Here is a 22,223-nt window from a genome sequence, read left to right on the forward strand (position 1 = left end):
ATCCCAGGACGAGCTGCCTGCTCAGGGAAGCCTGGGCTAACCTGCCCCAGGTACAGCAGGTGCTGAGGAGGGCTCCTGTAAGGCTCCCTTGGTCAATGTGTTATTTTAGAAGTCACAAAATTAACATCCAGCCCAGCCCAGCAACTCGTGTGGCTCTCCCTGCCTGGATGAGGAGCACGGAGAGCATCCCTTTGTTCCTGGAATCCACCATCCCACCTCACAAAGAGCCACCAGGAAACCGACCTGGCCTCCTCAGACCTGGCACCACTCGCTGAACTCCTTTAAAGTCCCTCAGGAATTAAACTGGAAGCTTGCACCGACTTTGTGCTGAGAACACACAAATTGCAGCAGCGCAGGAGGAGCTGACCAAATTTAGCAGATTTCACAGGGACAGCACAAACCATCCCAGTGCCAAACTTCAGATTCTTGTTTCAATTTATGTTGATACTGAAACCCCTCTCAAAGAAAGCATCCAGAATTGCAGAACACAGGCAAATTTTTTTTTCTCCCTGTAATCTTCCTCTTGGAAATGACTGAAACTTCAGCTCGAGTGCACCATTAAAGGCAGAAATCAGCACTGGACAAAGCCCAGAACACAAGTTTGCAGCCCAAATGTTTAAAGTTTGGCAAAGTGCTGTAAAAACCAGTCAATGTTGACCCGAGGCAGTGCTACTATTTTTGCCTATGAGATGAACAGGGGGGATGCAAGTTATATTTGAACAATGGAAATATCTCCTGTGAGATGGGCACTGGCCTGGCTCCAGAGCAGCTCATTTACCAGGGGCCATGGCAGCTGGAGAATCCTAAACATCACATTTATGGGACCCTCCACTCACACATCAAAACAAGTCTTCTGCTGGGCTTACTCTCCTGGCTTGATTTAGGGATTATCTCTCTGAATCAGATGAAACATTATCTCCTGCAGTCTATCACGTTGCTATAGGGAAATAACAAATAGGTGTGTTTCCGTTGAAACTGGAAATTAAATATCCCACATGTTTCTGGTTTATTTCTAAGCAGATCCAGCTGCATGCTAGTCCTAAAACAAAAATCCTGACTGACCCCAGCCACCTGAACAGAACACTAACATTTATTTAAATGGCATCTAGTGTTTGAGAAGAAACTTAATTGCATTTAAGAAGAAAACCAAAATCACAGGCAACATTTTTGGAAGCTTTACCTCAAGTTGCTTAATCAAATTACATAACCAAAAAATTATCTAATCAAAGCCATAAACTTTTTTACAATTTCCATAGAGTCTGAGGTTTTTTTATTTAATTCACTTATCATCATCATCTTTTTCTGCTTGTAGGGAACACTAGTTCCCTCATGCAAGAATTTTCCAGTTGTTCAAGATCCACAGTCACTGGCTGTCAACCAGCTTTGGAAAAGCTGCAGTATTTGAGTGGCATATCTGACCAGGGATAGCCTGAATCATTCCTGGAGGGCAGCACTAACATCCAGGCCTCCTCTGCCTTGCAACTTCTGCCACCATGGCAGCAGTTCTCTCAACAGGGAAACTGCTCAGGGATGAAGTTCCTACTTGTTTTGGGTGTTGGGAAGGGGTTTCAGTCACAGGTGGGATTGGCAGGGACCCCTGGAGATCATCCAGTCCATCCCTGCCACAGCAGGGTCATCCAGACCAGTCTGCACAGGATGATGTCCAGGTGGGTTTTGAATAACCCCAGAGAAGGAGACTGCACAGCATCTCTGGACAGCTGTTCCTGGGCTCTGCCACCCTCACAATAAAGAATTTTTTTCTCATATTCAGATAGAACTTCCTGTGTTTCAATTTGTGCCCATTGTCCCTTGTCCTGTTGCTGGACACCACTGAAACGAGGTCTCCTTTCTTTCTGTTCTTGGTCTCTTTCTGTAGGCAGGCAAATTTTCTTGTCAGTCTCTGTTTACCAAAGTTGTACTAAAGCATGAGCTGCATTGCAGTAATGAGCATTTTAATGCAAACTGTGAGTCAGTGCCATTGCAGCAAGAGCTGAGTATTCTACAGGATCCCTACAGCAAGCACCTGTGTGCAGAGTTTGGCCAGGAGAGATGGTCCTTGCACAACACTTCCCTTGTGATCCACAGAAACTCACTCAGCAAATGTCAAAACCAGTCAGAGAAGCATGGCCAGGATCCATCCAGGCTCTCCCTGCAATTCCTGTGGGAATGGCACCCTTGCTCTCACTCCTGGCTGCTCTGTCACCCTCTTTATGGCAGAATGAGTTGCAGTGAGGTTATAAAAATGCAGCCCCTTCTGAATGCTTAAACAACTGGGAAAATTATGGTCAATCCACACTCCCAAGGCAAGGTAGTGCTTCTCACAGACTGGAAAATATCCATAAAGCCTGTGAGTTACGAGTACTTTTCTAGCTCATTGGGCAGTTCACTGCTGTCTTATCCTTTACATCTGTGGTGCAGGTTTAATGCAGATCTACGCTCTCAAATGCTGAGTACTCATAAATGCCATGCTGATTTTATTGTACATATTTTTATAATCTCATAAAGTTTATATTTTTAATATCACAGATAATATGTGAAGCTGTCATTTACACCACTCAAATACACAATGGGAGTCAGTAGCATAAATGGCCATTTTTCACTTGGAATACATATTAATCTAAAGCTAATCTATATTAATACAAGACACTTTTTTGTTGGGTTTTTTTTTCCCCTAAATCCACATACATTCACATATATCTTTGCTCTGCAGCCAGGCTGTGGAGGCTTTCAGGGACAGAGATGCCTTTCTCTGTTGTGCTTGTTAAACACTCAGTTCACTCAGCTGCTGCTGTAAAACTGAGGCTCTCAAATAGCACCACAGTCCAGGAGGGAAATAAATGCTGCTGAGCATATTCAACTTCACCCTGGCTGAGTTCTGCACCACGACATTCATTTCACTGTGCCTTACGTTTAAACCCTGCTCCCAGCCTGCTGAAATGTGGGAAGAATTATCCTGAGGGACCGTAGTAAAACGCAGCCGTGTTTATTTGTAATTGCTACAAAATGCTTTACAAAATTGTTAGTGTCCTTTATTATGCCTGCTACTGAAGCACTTGCCTGTTAATTAGAGAAATTTCAGCTGTCATAGCTGGCAATTATAGCTTGTGTATCACTGTCTGTTATGAATAGTCAATGAGAGCTGATTAATATGCATGAGTGGCGGTATATAGCCGTGCCTGGGAGCCGGGAGAGGCAGAGGGAGGGAGCTGTGAGCCGGGGACGGGCAGAGCTCCGCGGTGCTGCCACCGCCAGTGCCGGCAGCAGTCTCCTCAGCATCACCTGCGGGGCCAGCATCACCTGGCAGCATCACCTCCAGCCTCACCTGGATGCCACAGGCACCGCTCTGGCTGCTCGGGGGAATAAGGAGGATCCTTTCTGCCGCTCGAATTTAAACATGGGATGCAGTTTGTGCACTCTGCAGAAGCCAGAAGAGCAGTACAAGTTGCTGTATGAAGTTTGTCAGGTAAAGAATGAGATTTCTTTTCTGAAAGGAAATAGTCTCTCTTAGGTTTGTGGCTGCTGTTAAGGGCAGGGAAGGTGGAATGTCAGGAACTGGAGATGAAAGCAAGTTTGCCTTGTTTGAACTCTGTGTCATAGTGATTATGTTTTTAGCCTGTGTGTTCCCATTCACATGTGCAGAACATCAGATATTTGAATGCAGCTATTATACATGAAACTTTTCACAAAACTTTCATCACAAAATAAGACTGTGTTCCTTTCTCCAGTGTAGATTAGGTTAAATTTATTGTCGAGGATCATGGCTTGGTCACACACTCCTTGCACAAGTGGAAAAGATGTAGAAGGAAGGTTTTGTACCTGTTTTCAAGTACCTGGAGCCACACTTGTTTGTGTGCAGTGTGTTCACTTGTGCTCAGTCTGGTCTGAGTGCCTGTCACTGAGAGTTTGTAGTTAGTTGTTGTAGCTGTTGCACCTTGCTGTGTAAAAACACCAGCTAACAGATTTGACAGCAGATTAAAACTACTGCCCTACAGATCTTTGTATACCAAATTACTCATATGAACCTTCTGAGAAGTTTTCTGTGAGTGTGTTAACACATGAACCTCAATTGCAAAGATTTTATTTCCTGATTCTGCCATTCCTTCTGCGTGCCTCTGAAATTCCTTACTCTGTCACATCTACAGTACAGTTTGGACTGAGGTAGGGTTTGGAGGGTATGGAGCCCTGCAATGTGATGGCCAGGTGTTTCAGGATGTGTTCCTTCAGATCTCCCTGGAAATAGTCATAGATGTATATACACTCACAGTCAGTACTGAGAAGGTGGATTGAGCTGTCTGTACAAAGACTGGATGGACAGACACTCCCCAGGTCCTTCGAGCTGTACTTTCCCCCCTTGCCATTCCTGAGGTGGTTCGGGAGAAGTGACAAGTGCTGGGTGCCGTTCCCAGCGCTGCTCCGTGCTGCCGGCAGAGGGAATTGCTCAGCAATCCCGCGTCCTGCTGCCTTCCCACCTGCAGCTGATCCCAGATCCTGATGGCACTGACAACAAAGTGAATAAAAGATGTGCTCTGTGTGTTATGCTAGTAGGGAAGTGATTAAATTTTAACCACGTAGTTGTGATCTAATTCTCGCTCGCTCACCCAAAGGACGCTGACGCTTTGCGGAATAAAAAAAACCCTGTGGGAGCAAATAGAAAGACATGTTGACTGTCATTTCTATTTATACCAGCACACTTCCACTTGCTAAGCTGCTGTGCATGTGATGGGGGCAGGAATTTTATGGGGAGGGAATCAGATTTTTCGGGCGGTGTTCTGAACTGAGAAGCAGGTGCTGCCTGCAGCAGCACACCTGGGGCCAGGTATGGTCTGTGTGAATGCTCTGCTCAGATACAGCAGTGGCTGTGGGAATGATTCCTTATCCTGACAAGTTTTGTGCAGTCTGAGTTTGGGGACTGTCAATCAGTCACATTCAGGAGTGCAGCAATCAGGACAGACAGACAGCACCTGATCAGAGCGTTGTGATTGCTCAGGGGCTTGCTCGGTTTTTGTTGCGAGGGGAAGGTGGCAGAGAACCTTTGCAACTTACTGACGTCTCCCGACAGATGCAGGACAACATTCTTTAAATACATGTCCTGAAAACAGTCCCAGGAACAGTTCCTGCTGATATCTGAGATGACTGAACTATCCAGTGCTGGCTGCAGGTGCAGATCCCTGGCTGGAGTTTGGTTTTAGGATTCTGTCAACCTGCAAAGTGCTGCAGCCTGTGTCAGTGCCCAGGGCTCCTCACGAAGTATGGAATTCTTTTGGGAAACACTGTTGGAATACCCTCAGTTTCCACAGAAGAGAAAGGTGCATGTAATCCTGTAAAACTGGGATTTCTAGCATAGCAAAACCTGAATTATTTAAGACTATAATCGCTGATTATTCTAGACTATAAATAACTGCAAAATTATTTTAACAGGGGTCTACTTTGATTTCTCTCTTTTGCAAGACAGGAGGAGGGAACTCTATAGCTTATGGAGCACATCCAGATAATTATATGTCACTACAACTATAAAAATACGTCCTCATGTAACCTACACACAAGAGCAATCACTTAAAATTTAATGGTGAGGGAGATGAAGGATCACTGCCATTTAAAATTACAGAATACAGAAGATAAAAGTTTCAAAATCTGCCAACAGTAGAAAATGTCTCTTATAGTGGTTTTTTTGTGTCATCCATGTAACCTTAATATCATGTGATAAGAAGGCATTGCTATTTTAAGAAATCTTAGTTAGACAAAATTTGCATAACTTGATTTTAGGGAATATTGAGCATCCTTACAAATAAATCTCCTTAGCCTTATTTTTTAAAAGTTCATGACTCCAAGATGTAGGAATTCAGGAGACCCTTGAAGGAATTAATAATAGTACATAACTGCACTTTCTCTATCAGGCCAAGAGCTTTAGTGTGGCTGGGAAATTAATGCTTCCATAAATTACAATTCCAGAAGGTCCAGTACGGCTGGCTCTGTAAGTCCTCTAACAGTGAGCACAAAGAGGATCAAATATACCAGGGCTCAGGCTTTATCCCTTCCTCATCCATAGATAATTCAAAGAGATCCTCTTCATTAAGGGCTTTGGCACATTGCCTACAATTTCTTTTTGGGCCGCTGTGAGCTTAATGATGCGGAACAATGGTCTTCCCTCTTGTTGAACACTTACCTTATTGTACCTTTAATCACATCATAAAAACCAAATTAAGACACCTCGTCATTAGAGACTGTTGGAGCTGTGCATATCAATGCTTTGTGCTACAGATACAAAGGGGGCTGTGGCAGCTTGGTGCAGAGCGGTGTCACCACTGATGAGTGTGGCAGCAATGGGGTGCAAATCCCATCTTAGATGCGTCCCGAGGTTCACTTCCCAGCTGAATGCAGCATATTAAATGAAGTAACATACACTATTAGGTTTTTGGGTGTCTGGTTAAATTGGAGATCTTCTTCAGAAGATACTAAAAGTTGTGAAAATGGAAGGAGAAGGGGGAGGAAAGAAAACCAGAAAATTGGGAAGGTGTTTAACACCAGGTTTCTGATGTGCTTTTTTCAGTGTCATCAGCTCTTACATAAACAATAACAGAAATCAGGGCTTTTCCCTTTGTGTGAAAATTCCTGAGGGACCAAAAAGTAAACTCCATTGGAGGAAACGTGCAGAAGAATGAATCATCTGAGATAGAGCTTGTGAGAGTGCAAAATAGAGTTTTAAAAGTTTAAGCCTGCAATTTGAGGAACTTTCTCAGTACTTTTTCCACACTAAGCACACATTGCCCACAATATGGGAGGTAAAAACACAGTGAAATCATCTCCTAAATGGACACAGTGTTTTACAGAATCCTCACAGCATCACAGAATGGTTTGGATTGGAAGGGACCTTAAAGATCCGGTAATTCCAGCCCCACTGCCATGGGCAGGGACACCTTCCCCTGGAAGAGTTCCCAAGGATGTCAGTACAGAATTTTAAACCACAGATGACTCTAAACTCGCATGGGCAGTGCTCAGAAGTGTTCCCTGGGATTTAGGATGATGGAGTTCACCCAGTGGGAAGGCACCATCAGAACAGCCCATCCAAACTGGCACTTGCAGCTGAGGAGCCCTGAGGTGGGTGAGCACAGAGCCCAGCCCCTGCCTGCAGGCTGTCCCTCCAGGCTGGCAGGAAACGAGCTCATGTTGCCACTGCCCTTGGCTCAGCTGAGCTGAGGTCAGAAGATTCTCCATGGTTGTTGAGCTGGCTCCCCTCACAAATACTAAAGTTCATATATAAATAAACAGTTGTTGCCATGATCCTGCGGCGTGTCAGGAACTTGAAAGCCTCACTCACATGCTCCCAGCCTGGCACGTCCCTGAGACATGGAAAAATGACAGTGTTGGTAAAAAGCAATAGTGGGCAAGCTGGGTTTGTGCTTTAAAGCCGACTGAGGTGCTCTGTGGCCAAGGTTATGTAAGCACCAAGGTCAGGCACAAATTGTGCGCTCATGAGAGGTCAGCAGTGATGAGAGGAACAAGCCAACGCTGTTTTCCATTGGCAGCTTCCAGTGGCATGGCTTGCAGGGCACTGTTCCCCAGCAGAACTCCCACACAAACCTGCTGCACTGAGCTAATCACCAGTGCAGGCCCCCTTGCCATCAGAATTCCATTTGCACGTTCAGACTTGAGAAAATGAGACCAGAGTAATCCATCAGTAAGAAGGCCTAATTCAAGGAAACAGACTAACTAGACTTAAACCTACTGAGCAATGATGTTATCCTAAAGCACGGCCAAAGTGAAGCTTGCCAAAATAAACATTCAGCTCAAAAAAAAACCCCACCTAATCAAAACTGTAAGATTTGGAAAACAGAAATAATTGCCTCTGTACGTATGCTTTTCACACCCTCAAATTTAATTGGGCAGCCAGAGAATTAGTTGCTCTACATTTCAGTAGTTTTCCATGTTAAGACCAAAGTGGTGGTGCCAATTATAGGGAGCTGCTCTACTTGAAATACAGTGTATGGCTTCAAGTGCTCTGTATGTGCAGCCTGTGCTGCAGCTGAAATTAAAACTAGCACTGAAGTTCGATTCTGTCACTTCACTGCCATTAAACTCGACCTCAATAACAGTTGTGAACCTATCACACTTACTTCAAAGTAGTCATGTGTTTGCTTAAACAAGATGTTAATTCCAAGGGCTTTGTTCTAGACGGGGTTTTCTGCTGCAGAATTAGTTCAGCTGTAGAAAAACTCTGCTTGACAGACTGGAGACTCATAATCTTCAGAAAACTGCCCTTTAATGATCGTGGCGCCTGTCTGTGGCTCACAAGTCCCCTTTCCTAATTAGACATTTACCAGAAACTGGCAATTGAAATTTTCCTCTTCACTTGATGATGAATAATGCAGTGCCTCTGTTAGGATTTCTTTGGAAGATATTCTTTATTGTGAAGTTAGAGGGATATTTTGGCCATTAAAGCAACATAAACAAGATCTGATGTGAAATAAACAAATTCCTAATGGTCACCTGTGATATAAATGCCTAATTTGACCTATTTTGCACGTTAAATACCTCAGTGTTGTATAATCTCCCTAAAATCTACAGTGCCTTTCATCTTTACAATGGGCAGATAAAATGCTCAGCCATAGCATGGACTTATTAGGATTTTTTTAAATGATGAATGATTGAAGGGATGAGTTTTGTGATGCTTTACACTTAAACATCTGTTTAATGCTACGAAGCAGGTGGCAGAAGTCACAAGGGAGAAGGCACCAGGGACAATCACTCTGTGCTCTACTGTCACCTGTCAGACATGGGCTGGGAAAAAAGGAAACATATGGAGTAATGAAAAAGTGCAGATTCAATACATGTGTTTTGTTGTTCTTCCATTAATAATGGAAGAAGAAGATCAGGCTTTATTTTCACTGGGACAGGACAACGCTGCAGTTACGTGAACACTGGATTGGTCCTTGCAGAGATTTGGTGGGTAAAGGGAAACAGATCCAACTGGAACTTGGGCACAAGTCAGGGATTTCACAGGAGAGGGGCAGAATAAATAATATCAAATATACATAAACTTTAAATATTACAATACTCACTAATTCAAGCAGTGACAACTGAAGAAAAACTTACTAATATGGAATATCTTCAGGCAAAAATCCAGATGCCACCATCCAGAATCAGGGCACTGTTTTCTTCCTTGTGTCCATCCAGGGATAATCCTGGGTAGGGACACAGAGGTGATTGGACATGCTGTCCACTGGCATAGGAACTGGGCACTGATAGATCAAAATTATCCCAAATAATAACAAAAACTACAAACAGAAGTGCAGCAAGAGGGTTTTTTTGCAACTTCAAACCAATATTCTGTACATTCTTGCAAAGTGAAAACTGAAGAGGATTTTAGAGAAAGCAATCATTCATATGTTGGAAGATCACAGCTGATAAGAACTTTTAAATTTGGCTGAGGTGCTTCGGAGTTCAGCAGAAGCTCTTGTGTCTGACCTGATAAATCTGTGTAACTGCCATCAGTTTTAGCCAAAAGCAAAGGAAAATGAAGGTGTTTTTGTCAATGTCACACTGTGAGAACTCATGGCCATGGCAGCACGGAGCAGGAGGTGGTGGGACTCCCCTCTGAGGTTTGTGTTCTTCAGCTCTGCCTGTGGAAGGCCCAAGGTGACAAAGCTCCCGAAGCAGCAGGGCTGAGAAACCCTCTGGGATCTGTCACTGGGCTCCCACAGAGCAGCACCAGGTGTTCTTTCCATCTTTTCTTGGAACCACCTTCAATAACCCTCCTCAACACGGGTGATCTTCAGAGCTGTCCAGAATTGCTCTTCTCCTGTCCTGCATCAATTTGTGGAAGAGGGGAGGGAGTGGGAAGATGGATTTAAAAGCTACTAACAATGAAAACGGGGCGCTGGGAATCAGAATGATCCTAAACACAGTGCCTGGGTGGTGGGATGGGAGGTCTGAGTTGTGCTGTGCCCTCCTGTGACCTCTGGCAGATCACTCACTTGTTCTGTGTTTCATCTTCTGTAGAGATCCCTTTGTCTGTTTGCCCTGAGCAGGTCTCCAGAGGCAGCCCTGCCTTTGCTGTGTGCTTGCACAGTCTGATATGCTGCTGGAATGATGTCAGTGCTGTTTGAAGTGCTGGTCTGTACACCAGAAACTTGTACTACTCTGATTTTAATTGAGGTGTGGTGTTAAATACTGCCTTGCCAAACTGTCAGTGCTGGAAGGCCACAGCAGGGGAAAGCTCCCTCCAAATCTTTGTCTTTGACCATTCCCTTTTTCTGTGGGGGAAAGGTGCTGCTCTACAGGGGCCTTGGGTCTGAATCAGAACAAGAATTGTTTCTTATGCTGCTCAAATTCAGCTTGAATCCACATAACATTGCACCCTCAGCTGAAAGGGTTTTAACTTTTTCATGCTCTTCACTCTCGTTTTGTGTTATTTTAAACATAAATGTAGAATACACAGCTTTTTAAAAGCTGTCACTGATAAAAATCTGTCGTTTGCTGTGCTAGATGAACACACAGACATGGGTTTTGCCCCTTGGGAAAAGCACATGGTGGGAAGGGCAAGAGCATTTCCCAAGGAGCCACACTGGAGGTGCCGTGCTGGAGGTGGACAAAGCAGAGGATGTGAGAAAACGGATGATTACACTTGCTGAATCCAGTCATTAGTAATTCATGGTTATTTATGGCTCATTTGTAGCGATGCCATTGATTGGCCCCCTCTGGGCTGCAGAAATGGCAGAGAGAGGCATTGAAAGGGGAGGCCTGTAAACTTTGGCTGTGCTCTAGGTGGACCTGGGTTATTAAGCCACGAAAAGATGCACAAAAGATCGCTTGAAAAAATAAGGAAAAGCATTTCTGCCCTGATGTGAAGTCATTTAACACGATTAATGCATATTTAAGAGAAAAAGAGCTCCAAGTAAACTTTGCTTCTAGTGGAATCCACGAGTCTCAGAAGCCCCAGCACTGCTCTGTGTTTTCACTGATTGTTTTCATCATAAAATCCCCTGTGGTTTTATTTGGAGCAGTGATCCACAGGAGCAGAGCCTGAGAACCCAACCAAGAGCATCTTAGTATGCTACAGGCACCCCTGGCACTGCCTTGGTAATACCTAAATGTGCTAATTACTAGCAAAATTAAAATTCCTTTATTTCCAGGCTCTTTTTCCCAAGATTTTCCATTTGCAAGTTAACAGTTTGGAGGACAAATGTATTCTGTGCTCTCAAGGAAAAGAATTTTTCCTTGGTCTGAACTGTTTTGTCATGGATGGCTCACGAGGCAGAAGGGAAATGCACACACATGGAAACAGTCTATTACTAAACAATATAATTCTGGGGTTTTCAAAAGGAGGGAGACTGTACATATGAGGGAAATAAAAGAGGGATTAGATGGATCTGCAAGAAGAATTAACCTGTATTTTGAACCTTTTTTCTCCAATTCCTGAGGAAATGGAGGCTTATAAAATAGGCTTTTTGCTGCTCTTGCTTCTATAAAAATCTTTAAAGTTATGCTGCTTTTTCTTAGTATGCAGACTCCTTAAGAACTTGCTAAAGGAGTGAATCAGACCATAAAGAGCATTTTAAATGGAGCACAGGCATCTGTAGTCTAACAGAACTAGCATTTTTATAGTGCACTTCCCAAGGATTTGCATGAATTTCTACAAAGAAAAGCTGCTTACTCATTCTTAGGCAAAAAAGTTTTTTTCTCTGTGACATTTGTGAGGCACAGAAGAGCCAACAAGCTGTACAATGCATACAAATGTTTATCATGCATGGCATTAAACCCACAGAAATCAGCCTAAATTAATGGGAAAAAATAATTTACTGAAACTCCTCTGGTTTCTGCTGTGTGCTCCCCAACATCCAGAAAACAATGTCACGCACTATTGCTGCAAAAATAAAATACAAAATAATTATAACTAAACTGTTCTGCACAGGGATTTAGTGGCTTTCTCAACCTTTCAGTAACTTCTTCCACCAGTGCCTAAAGTAATTTCATCTGTGCTGTTGTAAATGATGTTTGCTCATGGTTGAGTGCTGAACTCCTCCATGCCCTGAGCACCCTCCCCTCCTTCTCTCCTGGAGCCCTTTGCTGTCCCAGCCCTGTCCCAGTGTCCCCTCACAGGGCTCCTGTGTGTGCCCCTGCCCCTGTGGGAAACGGGGAACGAGCTCCAGGAACATCCTTGTGCAGAGATGTGTTAATCCTGTGTGTTAATTCTGCTCTCACAAGAAAGCAGAAACCACCCCTGCTGGGCTTTCCATAAGCTCTGTGCCAGAAGGAAGAGAAAATCAGAATTGGTGGCAACCAGGAGGAAGTTTTGTCCACTTGTAAACAAGTGACATATTTTGATATACCTGAAGGCCTCTAATTTATGTCTATTTAAAATTGGCAATTAATTAGCCTTCTCTTCCCACCCAGAGAAGCAAAGCTTGTAAATCACTTACCTTGCTCAATAATTAAAGAGCAGCTATTGATAAAATGACATTTATGTAACAGCACAGCCGTGTCCTATCCTGCCTCGTACCTCAAGCAAAAGTAAGGATGTGTTTTCTAGTAACAGAGAACAATTCTGTCATCCCAGCCTTGGCTGCAGATTCCCTTTGCCTTGCACAGGAGGTGCAGCCTCGTCCTCGCAGTGGGAAGGCTGGAAGGCTCCAGCCTCTGCACCCTGTGCCAATTCTGGCCTCAGGAAATTAGCATCTAAACAGTGGCACTTGGCTCAGGAACCTCTCAGCAGAACAATGGTTAAAGTAAAAGCACATCTACAAATATAAAAACGTGAGAAAATCGGTCCTTGTGAAAGGTATTTCACTGTGACATATCTGGAATTAATAGAAGGAGGGGATTTCAACAGGAGGGATGCCAAATGCCTTGCACAGCTCCAGCAGAGAGAAGCCAATGTAGATCCAACCCCTTACACACTCACAGCACTGGAAAATTATATGGAAAGCCATCTCCTAGTGAGGTAGAGCAAATTCTTCAAAAGCCTAAAAAGATATGAGGGGTTTTCTTGGGTTTTTTTTTTTCTTTTCTTTTCTCCTTGTTGAGAACATCACTGCTCACAAATCATCACTGATTTATTTGTTTTTCTATTTAATATGTAGCTACCAACAGAGAGAGATTTGAAAGCAGACTCAGGAAGGCACTTGGGTCTCACCAACCCTACACCCCCCAAGATCCATTTTACCCTTTTATCTCCAAGGTAGCACTCCAACATTTCCAGCCGTTTTCATGGCTCTGAGGGGTTTGATCTCCAGCTACACCCACATATTTGCTGTATTCACACCTCCTAAGCTGTCATGGGGTGTTCCTCAGCAATTCCACCTGATGTTTAGGGTTCCTCAGTGAAGTTCTGCTGCTTCCATCTGGGGACTGATACAGCATGTTAGACTTTTTTTCATTCCTCTTTTCAGTAATTCCTGTTTATTTTTCTGACCATTTGCTCCTTGGGTATAGGAATGAATGAGAGCTCCCTGATCAAAATGAGAGTTGAAGATATTGTTTCCTTCTCTTTGTTTGCTGGGTCACCTGTTTGGATTTGTGCCATGGTTTCCTCTGTTCTGCCTTTGGCCATCGTCTCTCTTTTTCTCAATTACAAATATACATCACTTCCACCTGCACTGACCATGGCAGCATTTTCCCTTCCATTATCTCAGTTTGGCCATGGAATGCTGGTGGCACTCTCAGCTTCTCTTGATTTGCTGTTAAAGTCCTCTCTCAGTCAGAGCCTGAGCTGGGGCACTGCAAAAGCAAAACACCCCTTGACTCCAGTGAGCATCAAAGCCAGCTCAAGTGACTCTTTTATTTTCATTCCAAGTGTTAAAACTTCCAGGAGACACAGACCTCCCAGACAGGATTATGCAATCTTTATCTGTAGATTTCTTGCTGCCTCTGTAGATTTCTTGGTCCTCTCTCCAGCCTACTTCAGTACAGATCATATACTACATACCACAGAATAAAATACTGTAAATGCTATTTTATTTCATAATCATCATGTAGCTTCTATTAAAAAAAAATCAATTCAAGCATGCCTTCCTTATTCACTGGCTGCTGTTAATACAGAGTATTTGTGTCCCTGCCTCATGCAGTGCTAAACCCACTCTGGCTGCACCACAAATTTCACCCAAGTCCATTCAGCTCTGTTTAACTCCAGTCACTGCATTTTATCTACAGCTTTCTCCATATTCAGTATATTCCCAATGCTAAGAAGGTCCAAAAGCTAAGCATTTCACCCTTGCAGACAAGTTAATTTATCCATCCTTTGTGCCATGAAAGATCCCATTGTCTCTGTCACATGGCATGTTCCTCAGAAATTATGCATATTTGTCGTTTTTGGCAGTCTTCTGAAGCGTTCATGTGCATGGATTTATTTTTTCTTCTGTGTTATTTCAGATGTAACTGTTTATAAGGAAAAAAATTGCTGAGCACAATTTAGTAGCATTAGGAATAAAGTCTAGGAATATAAAACCCCCTTTTTTAAACAAAGCAAATCTGTACAGATTTATTTATTTATTTATTTATTTATTTATTTATTTTATTATGTATTTGTTGGCTTTTAAGCACTAGGAATAATTATTTGTTAATTGTAACAAATTTTCCAGATAGAAATTAGGCATATGAGTATCACCTATTTGCTAGACTCAGGATTAGCCACAAGTAGTGACTCAACACAGACACCAGAAATCAGGCCATTGAGATCATCCCAGTATATTTCTCTTCTGCATCATTTGTGTGCTGCTAAAAATAAAATACCAATACCTGCTACTTTTTCCAGACTAAAAAGCAATTCATCTCTGTTATGCATAAGCAGACTGGGGAATTACTGCTTTTTATTATCCAAATATTTAGCACTGCCATCCTTATTTCCCTGTAATGGAAAATTATATTGGTGTGCTGAGATGGGAAATGCTTTAAAAAAAAGTAATTACAAACTATTCACTGCTCAGTATTTACCACATATTATGGCACTTGTTGTAGGTTTTTTTAGAAACCAGATTCAGAAATGTAATTCCCTGCTGTAAAGCACTTTTAAGTGTATTTTTGTGTCACTGTGTATTCTTTCATCATTTGTTAGGGCAGTTCTGACCACGTCTCATAGATCTGCATCACCACAGTGGCCAAGGCTGCTGCTCAGAGCAGGAACCTGCAGAGCTGAAAGGATTCCACTCAGCTGGGGTTTAGGAATCACCTCCTGTAAGGGATCCACAGACTGACCCCAAAGCCATTCATCATGTGGACAGCTACTGTCCAGAGGATTGTTTGCCTAACAAATGTGGGTGCTGCCGCAGCTCACAGAAATATTAACTTTTAAAGACAAAATCCCCAACCATATCTTTGGAGTGGGTTAAGAAGCCCATAATAACAGCAGCACAGTGACTTATGCTTCCATTTCACTGCAATCATTGCCATCCTATCAAACCCATCCTTTAAAATTGTATACACATCAAATACAGTTCTGTAGAGTTATCAGTTGTAGAGTTATCAATTGTAGAGTTATCAATTTACCCACTGGAAGCTGAATGCCAGAAAGTCACAAACCTTTTCTACACAAGGTCCCTCTGCAGCAGGAGAGGGTTTAGATTAGAATTTAGCTGCCTCATCACCCCAGTTCTAAAATCTGGTCCCATGTCCTTCTTCCTGGCTGTGCAGCACCTTTTCTTTTTCGTGGCATTATCAGCTTGCAGACAACATAGTCAGGAAACTACTTGGACATAATTCCTGTAGTAACAATTTATGACACAGTGCAGCTACTACTGCCTGTTCCCTGCATGACATCAAGCTGTCCTTGAAGTTATGATTATTTATGTAACAATTGCATAGGAGAGCACAAAGAGGATGCCAGTCCATGGATTTGCAGAAATAAAAGTGTCCTAAGGAACCTAAATTAAAATGCAGGCTTGTACTAAACTGTCTGTAATCCAGGTTCATGACAGCATTTGGGAATGAACTGGAAATCTGTCCTGTGCAGGATTTTACCAGGTTTTACTGTGAAGATGGAGAAAGGATCTTCATAAATAGTTTCCTGCTCAAGAGTTATTCTGAGCACATTTCTGACAAACATTATACACTGCAATTTAGATTCTTTTGTTTTGATTGCTTGTTGGGTTTTGTTGTACAAAAAAAAAAAAAAATTAGGATGCACACAGTAAAATGTGCAACGTTTAATTTGCAGCAAATAATAAAACTCAAGCCATAATCAGCATTTCCTTTTTCCAGAGAAAACATTAGGCTGAACCTAATTTTACAGCTGTACAAACTGTTTTAAAGTAATCTGCTCAATTGGGCGAGTTAATGATATTTAATTTGACCAGGCCAAACTTGACATGCTGTGCATTACTGGGAGCAATGGTGTGCAGTGCAAGTGTTTGTGTGATGTAAATGTCGTGCTAACACCTTCCCCTCTCAGCTGGCTTCACAAAAATCCCGGTGTCATCACCTCCCTAAGGCAAACCCAAGATGACAGCAGGGAAAAAGTGTTAGTTGCACAAGGTAATTCAGCAGGAATTTAGCCTTTTCAATCTATTCTGCACTCAAGTTAACCCTCTTTATATCAGGCAGGTTTTTGCCCTGGGCAATATGTTAAGTGTGGGCTAAATTCAGTTATTGTGCTGAGTAATGTTCTCATTCAGATGCCTGACTTTAATGTGACTAAATGTGGATTACAGTGTGTATTTTGTGCAGTGTGTGAATTCTCTGCTCAGGCCCCCAATTCCATGGCCTGGCACGTCTCCTGTTATTTCTATCCACTACTCTAAAATTGAGTTTTTTATTGCAGTGACTGACTACTACCATCATATTTCATCTGAAAAATTGTTTATCAGACACAAACACATAGTTTTGTAATTTTGGTTTTGTTCAGCAAAAAGGCAAAGAGTCTAAAAAGCAAACCAAAACCAGAAAAACTCCAGGAGAATCAATAACTTACTGTGTTTGAACAAGGGCTGAGGGATTTCTAATCTGCAAGAAGCAAATGGGGTGCTGGTTTGTACTTCACCTCAAAGAGCAAGCCCAGTAAAATCTATCAAAATAAAAGGCAGAGCAGAGGATTTGTAAAATTACTGTAGTGAAAAGGGAAAATGAGAGATGCACAAGATTGTGGGGATGGTTCCTGGCACTGGCTGCTCACACCTTGGTGATGCTAGAGAGGCTGACCTAGAACAGAGGCTGGGCAGAGTTAAAAGAATAAAGCAGGGATTTATTAAAAGACCTTCAAAGGATACACCTTGAGCAGTACAATAGCTTGGCCATGGTTCTGCCCAAGATGGACCCAAGATGGATGGTGTGTCATGAGATTTTATACTTCTATAAGTTTTGGTCCATTTCCATATTGGGGTTAATTTTCCAATTACAGCTCCAGGTGATGCAGTCCCATCCTCCCAGTTTGCTCTCCTCCGTTCCCTGTTTGCATTTTTGGGGCTGAAGCTGCAGCGGTGTCCTTGGCTCTGGGGCTGGGAAAGGATTGTTCTGTGGGCCTGAGCTGTGAGGACAACTGCTGACATTTTATGAAATTTGGAGTTCCAATGCAGTACAGAATCTGGAAAATATGAAAGTTAAACCCTGAGGCATCACTGGCATGGCTGGGAGCTGAGCCTGGGTCCCTGACAGCTTTGCTGCTCTGTCCCCACAGGTCAATGGGAAGGATTTATCCAAAGCCACCCACGAGCAGGCGGTGGAGGCATTCAAGACAGCCAAGGAGCCCATCGTGGTGCAGGTGCTGAGGAGGGCCCCTCGTGCCAAGGCCCACGAGCCCCAGCTGGTGGATGTGGGCACCCAGACCGACATCACCTTCGAGCACATCATGGCCCTCAGCAAGATGGGCTCGCCCAGCCCGCCCGTCCCCGGCCTGGACCCCTACCTGCTGCCCGAAGAGTAAGTGATGCTTTCTGAGCCTCAGAAATCTTTGTGGAACAATCAGCCATATTGTTCCTTAATTATTAAACTGGGGTACTAGTTGTTGGTTTCTCTGGGTCTGGATTGAAGGCACTTGAGACAGTAGTTCATGTTGGGACTCAGGTGTTTATTGTTTCTGATCAGTAGAACAGTCTCACTGCTGTGAGTTCAGCAGCTTTTCATCAGAAGGCACAAAATGGCCAACAATCTCTGGTTACAAGGTCTCCTAAGACTAAACTGTCCAATTAAGAGCTGACACCTGGATTATTTTCCCTTTTAACCCGATAACTGATCCCAAAGAGCTGCAATGGGGACTTTTCTGGCCAATTACAAAATGCCACCCAAACTCATGAAGAAGGAGGAAGAAGAAGCATGAAGAAACCCAGGACACCATCCTGTGCCCTCCACTTTCCTTCCATCCACAACACACTAAAAATCCCAAAACCTCAATTTCTCACCAGGTGATGCACCTACACTGCTCTCTATAATCTATTTCACACTTTTGTGGATTCCAGTCTATCTTGAAGTCTGGGAAACTTTCTCCATGAATGAGGGTCACAGTCAGGGCTCCCCTGGGGGTCAGGGCACCCCAGAGCAGACAGAGAAATATTCCCAGTGCTCTGGGTTTCCACATTTGTGTTCCATAGTGGTGTATTAGGAGTTCACAACCTCACCTCACTCTCTGGTAAACATGTTCTCCCAGAAGTAGCCAGGATTCATCCACCACTGAGCCATAACTCACAGCATTTTCATTTTTCCTACACATTAGCGGGACATTACTCACATGAGTAATGCCACTGAGTCACAACATGGCCTCATAAAGCTCATTTTTTTTGCTGGCATTTGATGGATAAAGTTATTGCATTTTGTAATTCCTCTCACTGCCTCTTTGGGTTGCTTATGTTTTAACTTTATTTTTTATGGCTGCCATAAATTGTGTAATGCTAAGAGCTGCTGCATTCTGTTCCAGTGAATTAATTACTTTATTATAACCCTGCAGCGCTGTTACTCGAATAAGTTATTTTCTGGGACTAAAATTACTTACCAGTGTTGTCATGGATGTTTTAGAATCAAATTTTAATTATTGTTAATGGTAATTTGATGCTTTTGTACTTACAAATACAAATGACAATTATCTCCTGGCGCACACACCCCCCGCCCTCACATGCTGTTGGAGAGGAAAACAGCTCCCCAAGGAGCCCCTGCAGATTGCCTGTCATCCTGCCATGCATCTCCACAGGGAGCAGGGAATGGAAAGGATTCTGACCCTCTCAGTTGCTGTGTGAGAGAGGCCGATCTGGTCCAGCCACAGCAATTCGTGTTTTTCGAGGTTTTGAGGTGAGAGCAGGGCTGGTGTGCACCCACCCTCCCAGGGCACCTCCCCAGACATCCCTGCCTGCCCTCCTGGGAATTGGGGTTTGGCTGCAAGCAGGCACTGATCCTGCACTGCCCCTGAGCGATTTTCAGAGCACAGAAACCTTCACACATGAGCCAGGACCTTTCAATGGCAGTGCCTGTTCCTCTCATGCCTCTCTCTGCTGGTACTCAAAGGAGATATTCCAGCACAGCCACCTATTCCCAGCCCACTCAAAATTCAAGCGCAGCAGCACGGTTTAGTGGAAATACTTGACAAAAGGCTGGAGCTTTGAGCTTGCAGTGAGCAAACAGCAGGGCTTGGAGCCTGTGGAGAGAACATGATTGTTCCTAGGGCCTCAACACTGCACCTCCCAACCTCATCTGCAGTAGGGGCTTTTAGTACCAGCTGCTCTTAGAAAATGGCAAAGAGTCATTCCCGATGAATCATTTACAAAAAAAATTCTTCCCTGTAAGGATGGTGAGATCCTAGCACAGGTTGCCCAGAGAAGCTGTGGCTGTTCCATCCCTGGAAGTGTCCAAGACAGGTTGGAGCAACCTGGTCTGGTGGACGCTGCCCATGGCAGGGGTGGAATGAGATTTTCCTTAAGAAAAGGTTTGCCTTCCACCCCAAACTGTCCCATGATTTTATCATTCTGTGATTTAGGTTGCAATGTGCCTGCATTACTCCATATTGTTCCTTAATTATTAATCCCAGCTGCTGGGTCAGCAGTGCCCTCCCCATGCCAGGGCCACGCTGAGCTCTCTGGCTGTGCTGTCACCCAGCACATGAAAGCAAAGTCATTTTTTTCTAGTGTTTCCTCTCACTTCTCCCAATTCCATTCAGATCAATCTCGCCTGCCTCTAACAACTTGACTATCCTGGCCAATTAGCAGATGCTGTTACATAAATAGCCTCAGACTTGTATCTAGTTAACAGAGAATTACAGGGAGTTTACTTTCACTGCAGATAAAACAATCCAGCACAAGAAACAGTGATCACAAGAGCATTACAGTGTTCACAACTTCCAAAGTAAAGGCAGTGGAAGTGTGGGAGAGCTCAAGCAGTAAAAAGCAGCAGGCTGTCCTCCTACAATACATGGAATTTTCATTTAAAACACTTACTGGGGTAAGTGGTGTAGCTTACAGAATTAACCACATGCAGCTCCTCGGTGTGGGGGTCAGTCCATCATCTCCCCTACAAGCTTGGAATGCATTAACAAGTTCCACTGAAGTCCTGAGTGCTGTCCTAAAAAATACCTTTTTTTTTCCAGCCATCCATCCGTGCATGAATACTACGACCCAAATGACTACATGGGAGGAATTCATCAAGAAATGGACCGGGATGAGTTGGAATTAGAGGTACTTAATCTGAGTAACTCTTTCATTTCCATATGCACCTCAAGGTCTTCGAATTGCATAAAGTAGAAAGACTTGCCAAAGCAGATATTTGTGATAACATTGTTCACTAGTTGCTGATACCTTTATCACCCCACTGAACTGTGAGCCAGGCACTGATGATCTTCAGCTAACATAAATAATGAAGTCATTGATTCCTTTAATTAAATTCTGTTTAAGTGTGCTGATTTAGGTTTTCTGAAAATCTGAAAGGCTCTGCTGAGTGGCAGGACCTGTTCCACATAACCACAGTAAAAATGTGTGAGTTTCCCTTAAATATTTCCTGGCTGAGAAACAGATGTTCTTGATCATATTTTAAAGTATGTTAAGTTTACAAGACAAGGCCAGGATAGATTTGCCACTATATTAAGCTATTCCTCCCTTTTTCATTACTTAAGTGACATATGTATACATATGAAATTACAGATAATAAAAGTTGAACCAGTCACGAAGTTATGCAAGCCCTTTTCCCTGACAAATCTTTGAAAACCACTTTTGGTTTCAGTGCTTGTATATCCCATCAGAAGTTCATCTTCAGTTTTCTTATTCCTAATTTTAATAACCTGCTCCCAACCATTCAAGGTGCAGCACGGAAATTGTGGGATTCTGCAAGATACTTAAGCAGTACTGACCCAGTGAAGTGGTTTTAATTATTTGTAATAAATAGCAAAGTATCCCAATAGTTCTAAATACAGCCAGCAATGTCTGACCCAGCTGATCCATCCAAGACTATCAGTAAGAGAATATTTTATACCCTTAACTGGCGTGCACTTCTGATTTCTTAGATCCTGGTCCTGCAAACACCTGTTTGTCACAGCAAGCGGTGCTGAGCTGCCTGAAGCTCTGCTGAAACCAGTGCAGATTTATCAACAGCTTCAGTGGGAGCAGAGTTCAGCCCTTCCATGAGCACCAGGTTGTTTCCTTCTATAAAAGTGTTTGCAGGATCAAGGACTAAAACCCCATAAAAAGTTTGCAAGCTGTTCTCAAATTCTGCGGATCTGGTAGCAATTCATCTCTGTATACAGACGTAAATCAAAGGCAGGATAAAATCAAAGTGCCAGTAAAACAAATGCTACTTAGCAGACTTCAAGGCCTTACTTTTCAAACAAGGGCCTTTTTTTCCTCTTAAATAAAAACAAATACAATATAGATTTCAGTCTCAAAGGGAAATGTAGAACAAATCAGTGTTTTCTACCAGTATCTTTCCAAAATCTACTTTTTAGGAAATCTAATATATTGTGGATAGATTCTAGTGCTTCAATTAGAAGGTCAACCAGTTGAGCTGAAAACAGTTTAAACACACACACTCCAGTAGCCAAACCTTAATATGCCTTAAACCACAACATTAATAATTGTGACATTGATATAGTACTTGATGGCAAAAGGTGATCAGCTCGGTAACACAGGCAGATGAACATTAGGAAAGTCTCTGTAGCCTAATAGTATTTCTTAAAAACCACTGAAGATTCCTGTTCAAATTGTAAAGACTGTGATCAATGGTAAGGTCAAAGTGCTAACAGGGACTCAACTGGCTGGTTGCTTTTTTGTTTGCCTTTTGATAGATATGTTTTAAAATACCACAAAGGCACTGTTTCATTGACTGCAGCAGGA

The 22,223-nt window shown here is 43.1% G+C and overlaps 1 protein-coding gene across 2 annotated transcripts in view; it reads left to right on the top strand.

Moving 5' to 3' along the window:
* Positions 1-3,188: 3,188 nt before the first annotated feature.
* PDZRN3 (PDZ domain containing ring finger 3) overlaps positions 3,189-22,223 on the top strand; it is a 30,358-nt gene continuing 11,323 nt past the window's right edge. For both annotated transcript variants that reach the window (XM_005420156.2, XM_031056338.1), the window contains exons 1-3: positions 3,189-3,463; positions 17,600-17,841; positions 20,489-20,576. In XM_005420156.2, the coding sequence (XP_005420213.1) occupies positions 3,395-3,463; positions 17,600-17,841; positions 20,489-20,576 (399 nt within the window). In that variant the 5' untranslated portion in view covers positions 3,189-3,394. The remainder of the gene's footprint in view (positions 3,464-17,599; positions 17,842-20,488; positions 20,577-22,223) is intronic.

This window comes from Geospiza fortis, unplaced genomic scaffold (assembly GCF_000277835.1).
Source record: "Geospiza fortis unplaced genomic scaffold, GeoFor_1.0 scaffold70, whole genome shotgun sequence".
Classification (NCBI taxonomy): domain Eukaryota; kingdom Metazoa; phylum Chordata; class Aves; order Passeriformes; family Thraupidae; genus Geospiza; species Geospiza fortis.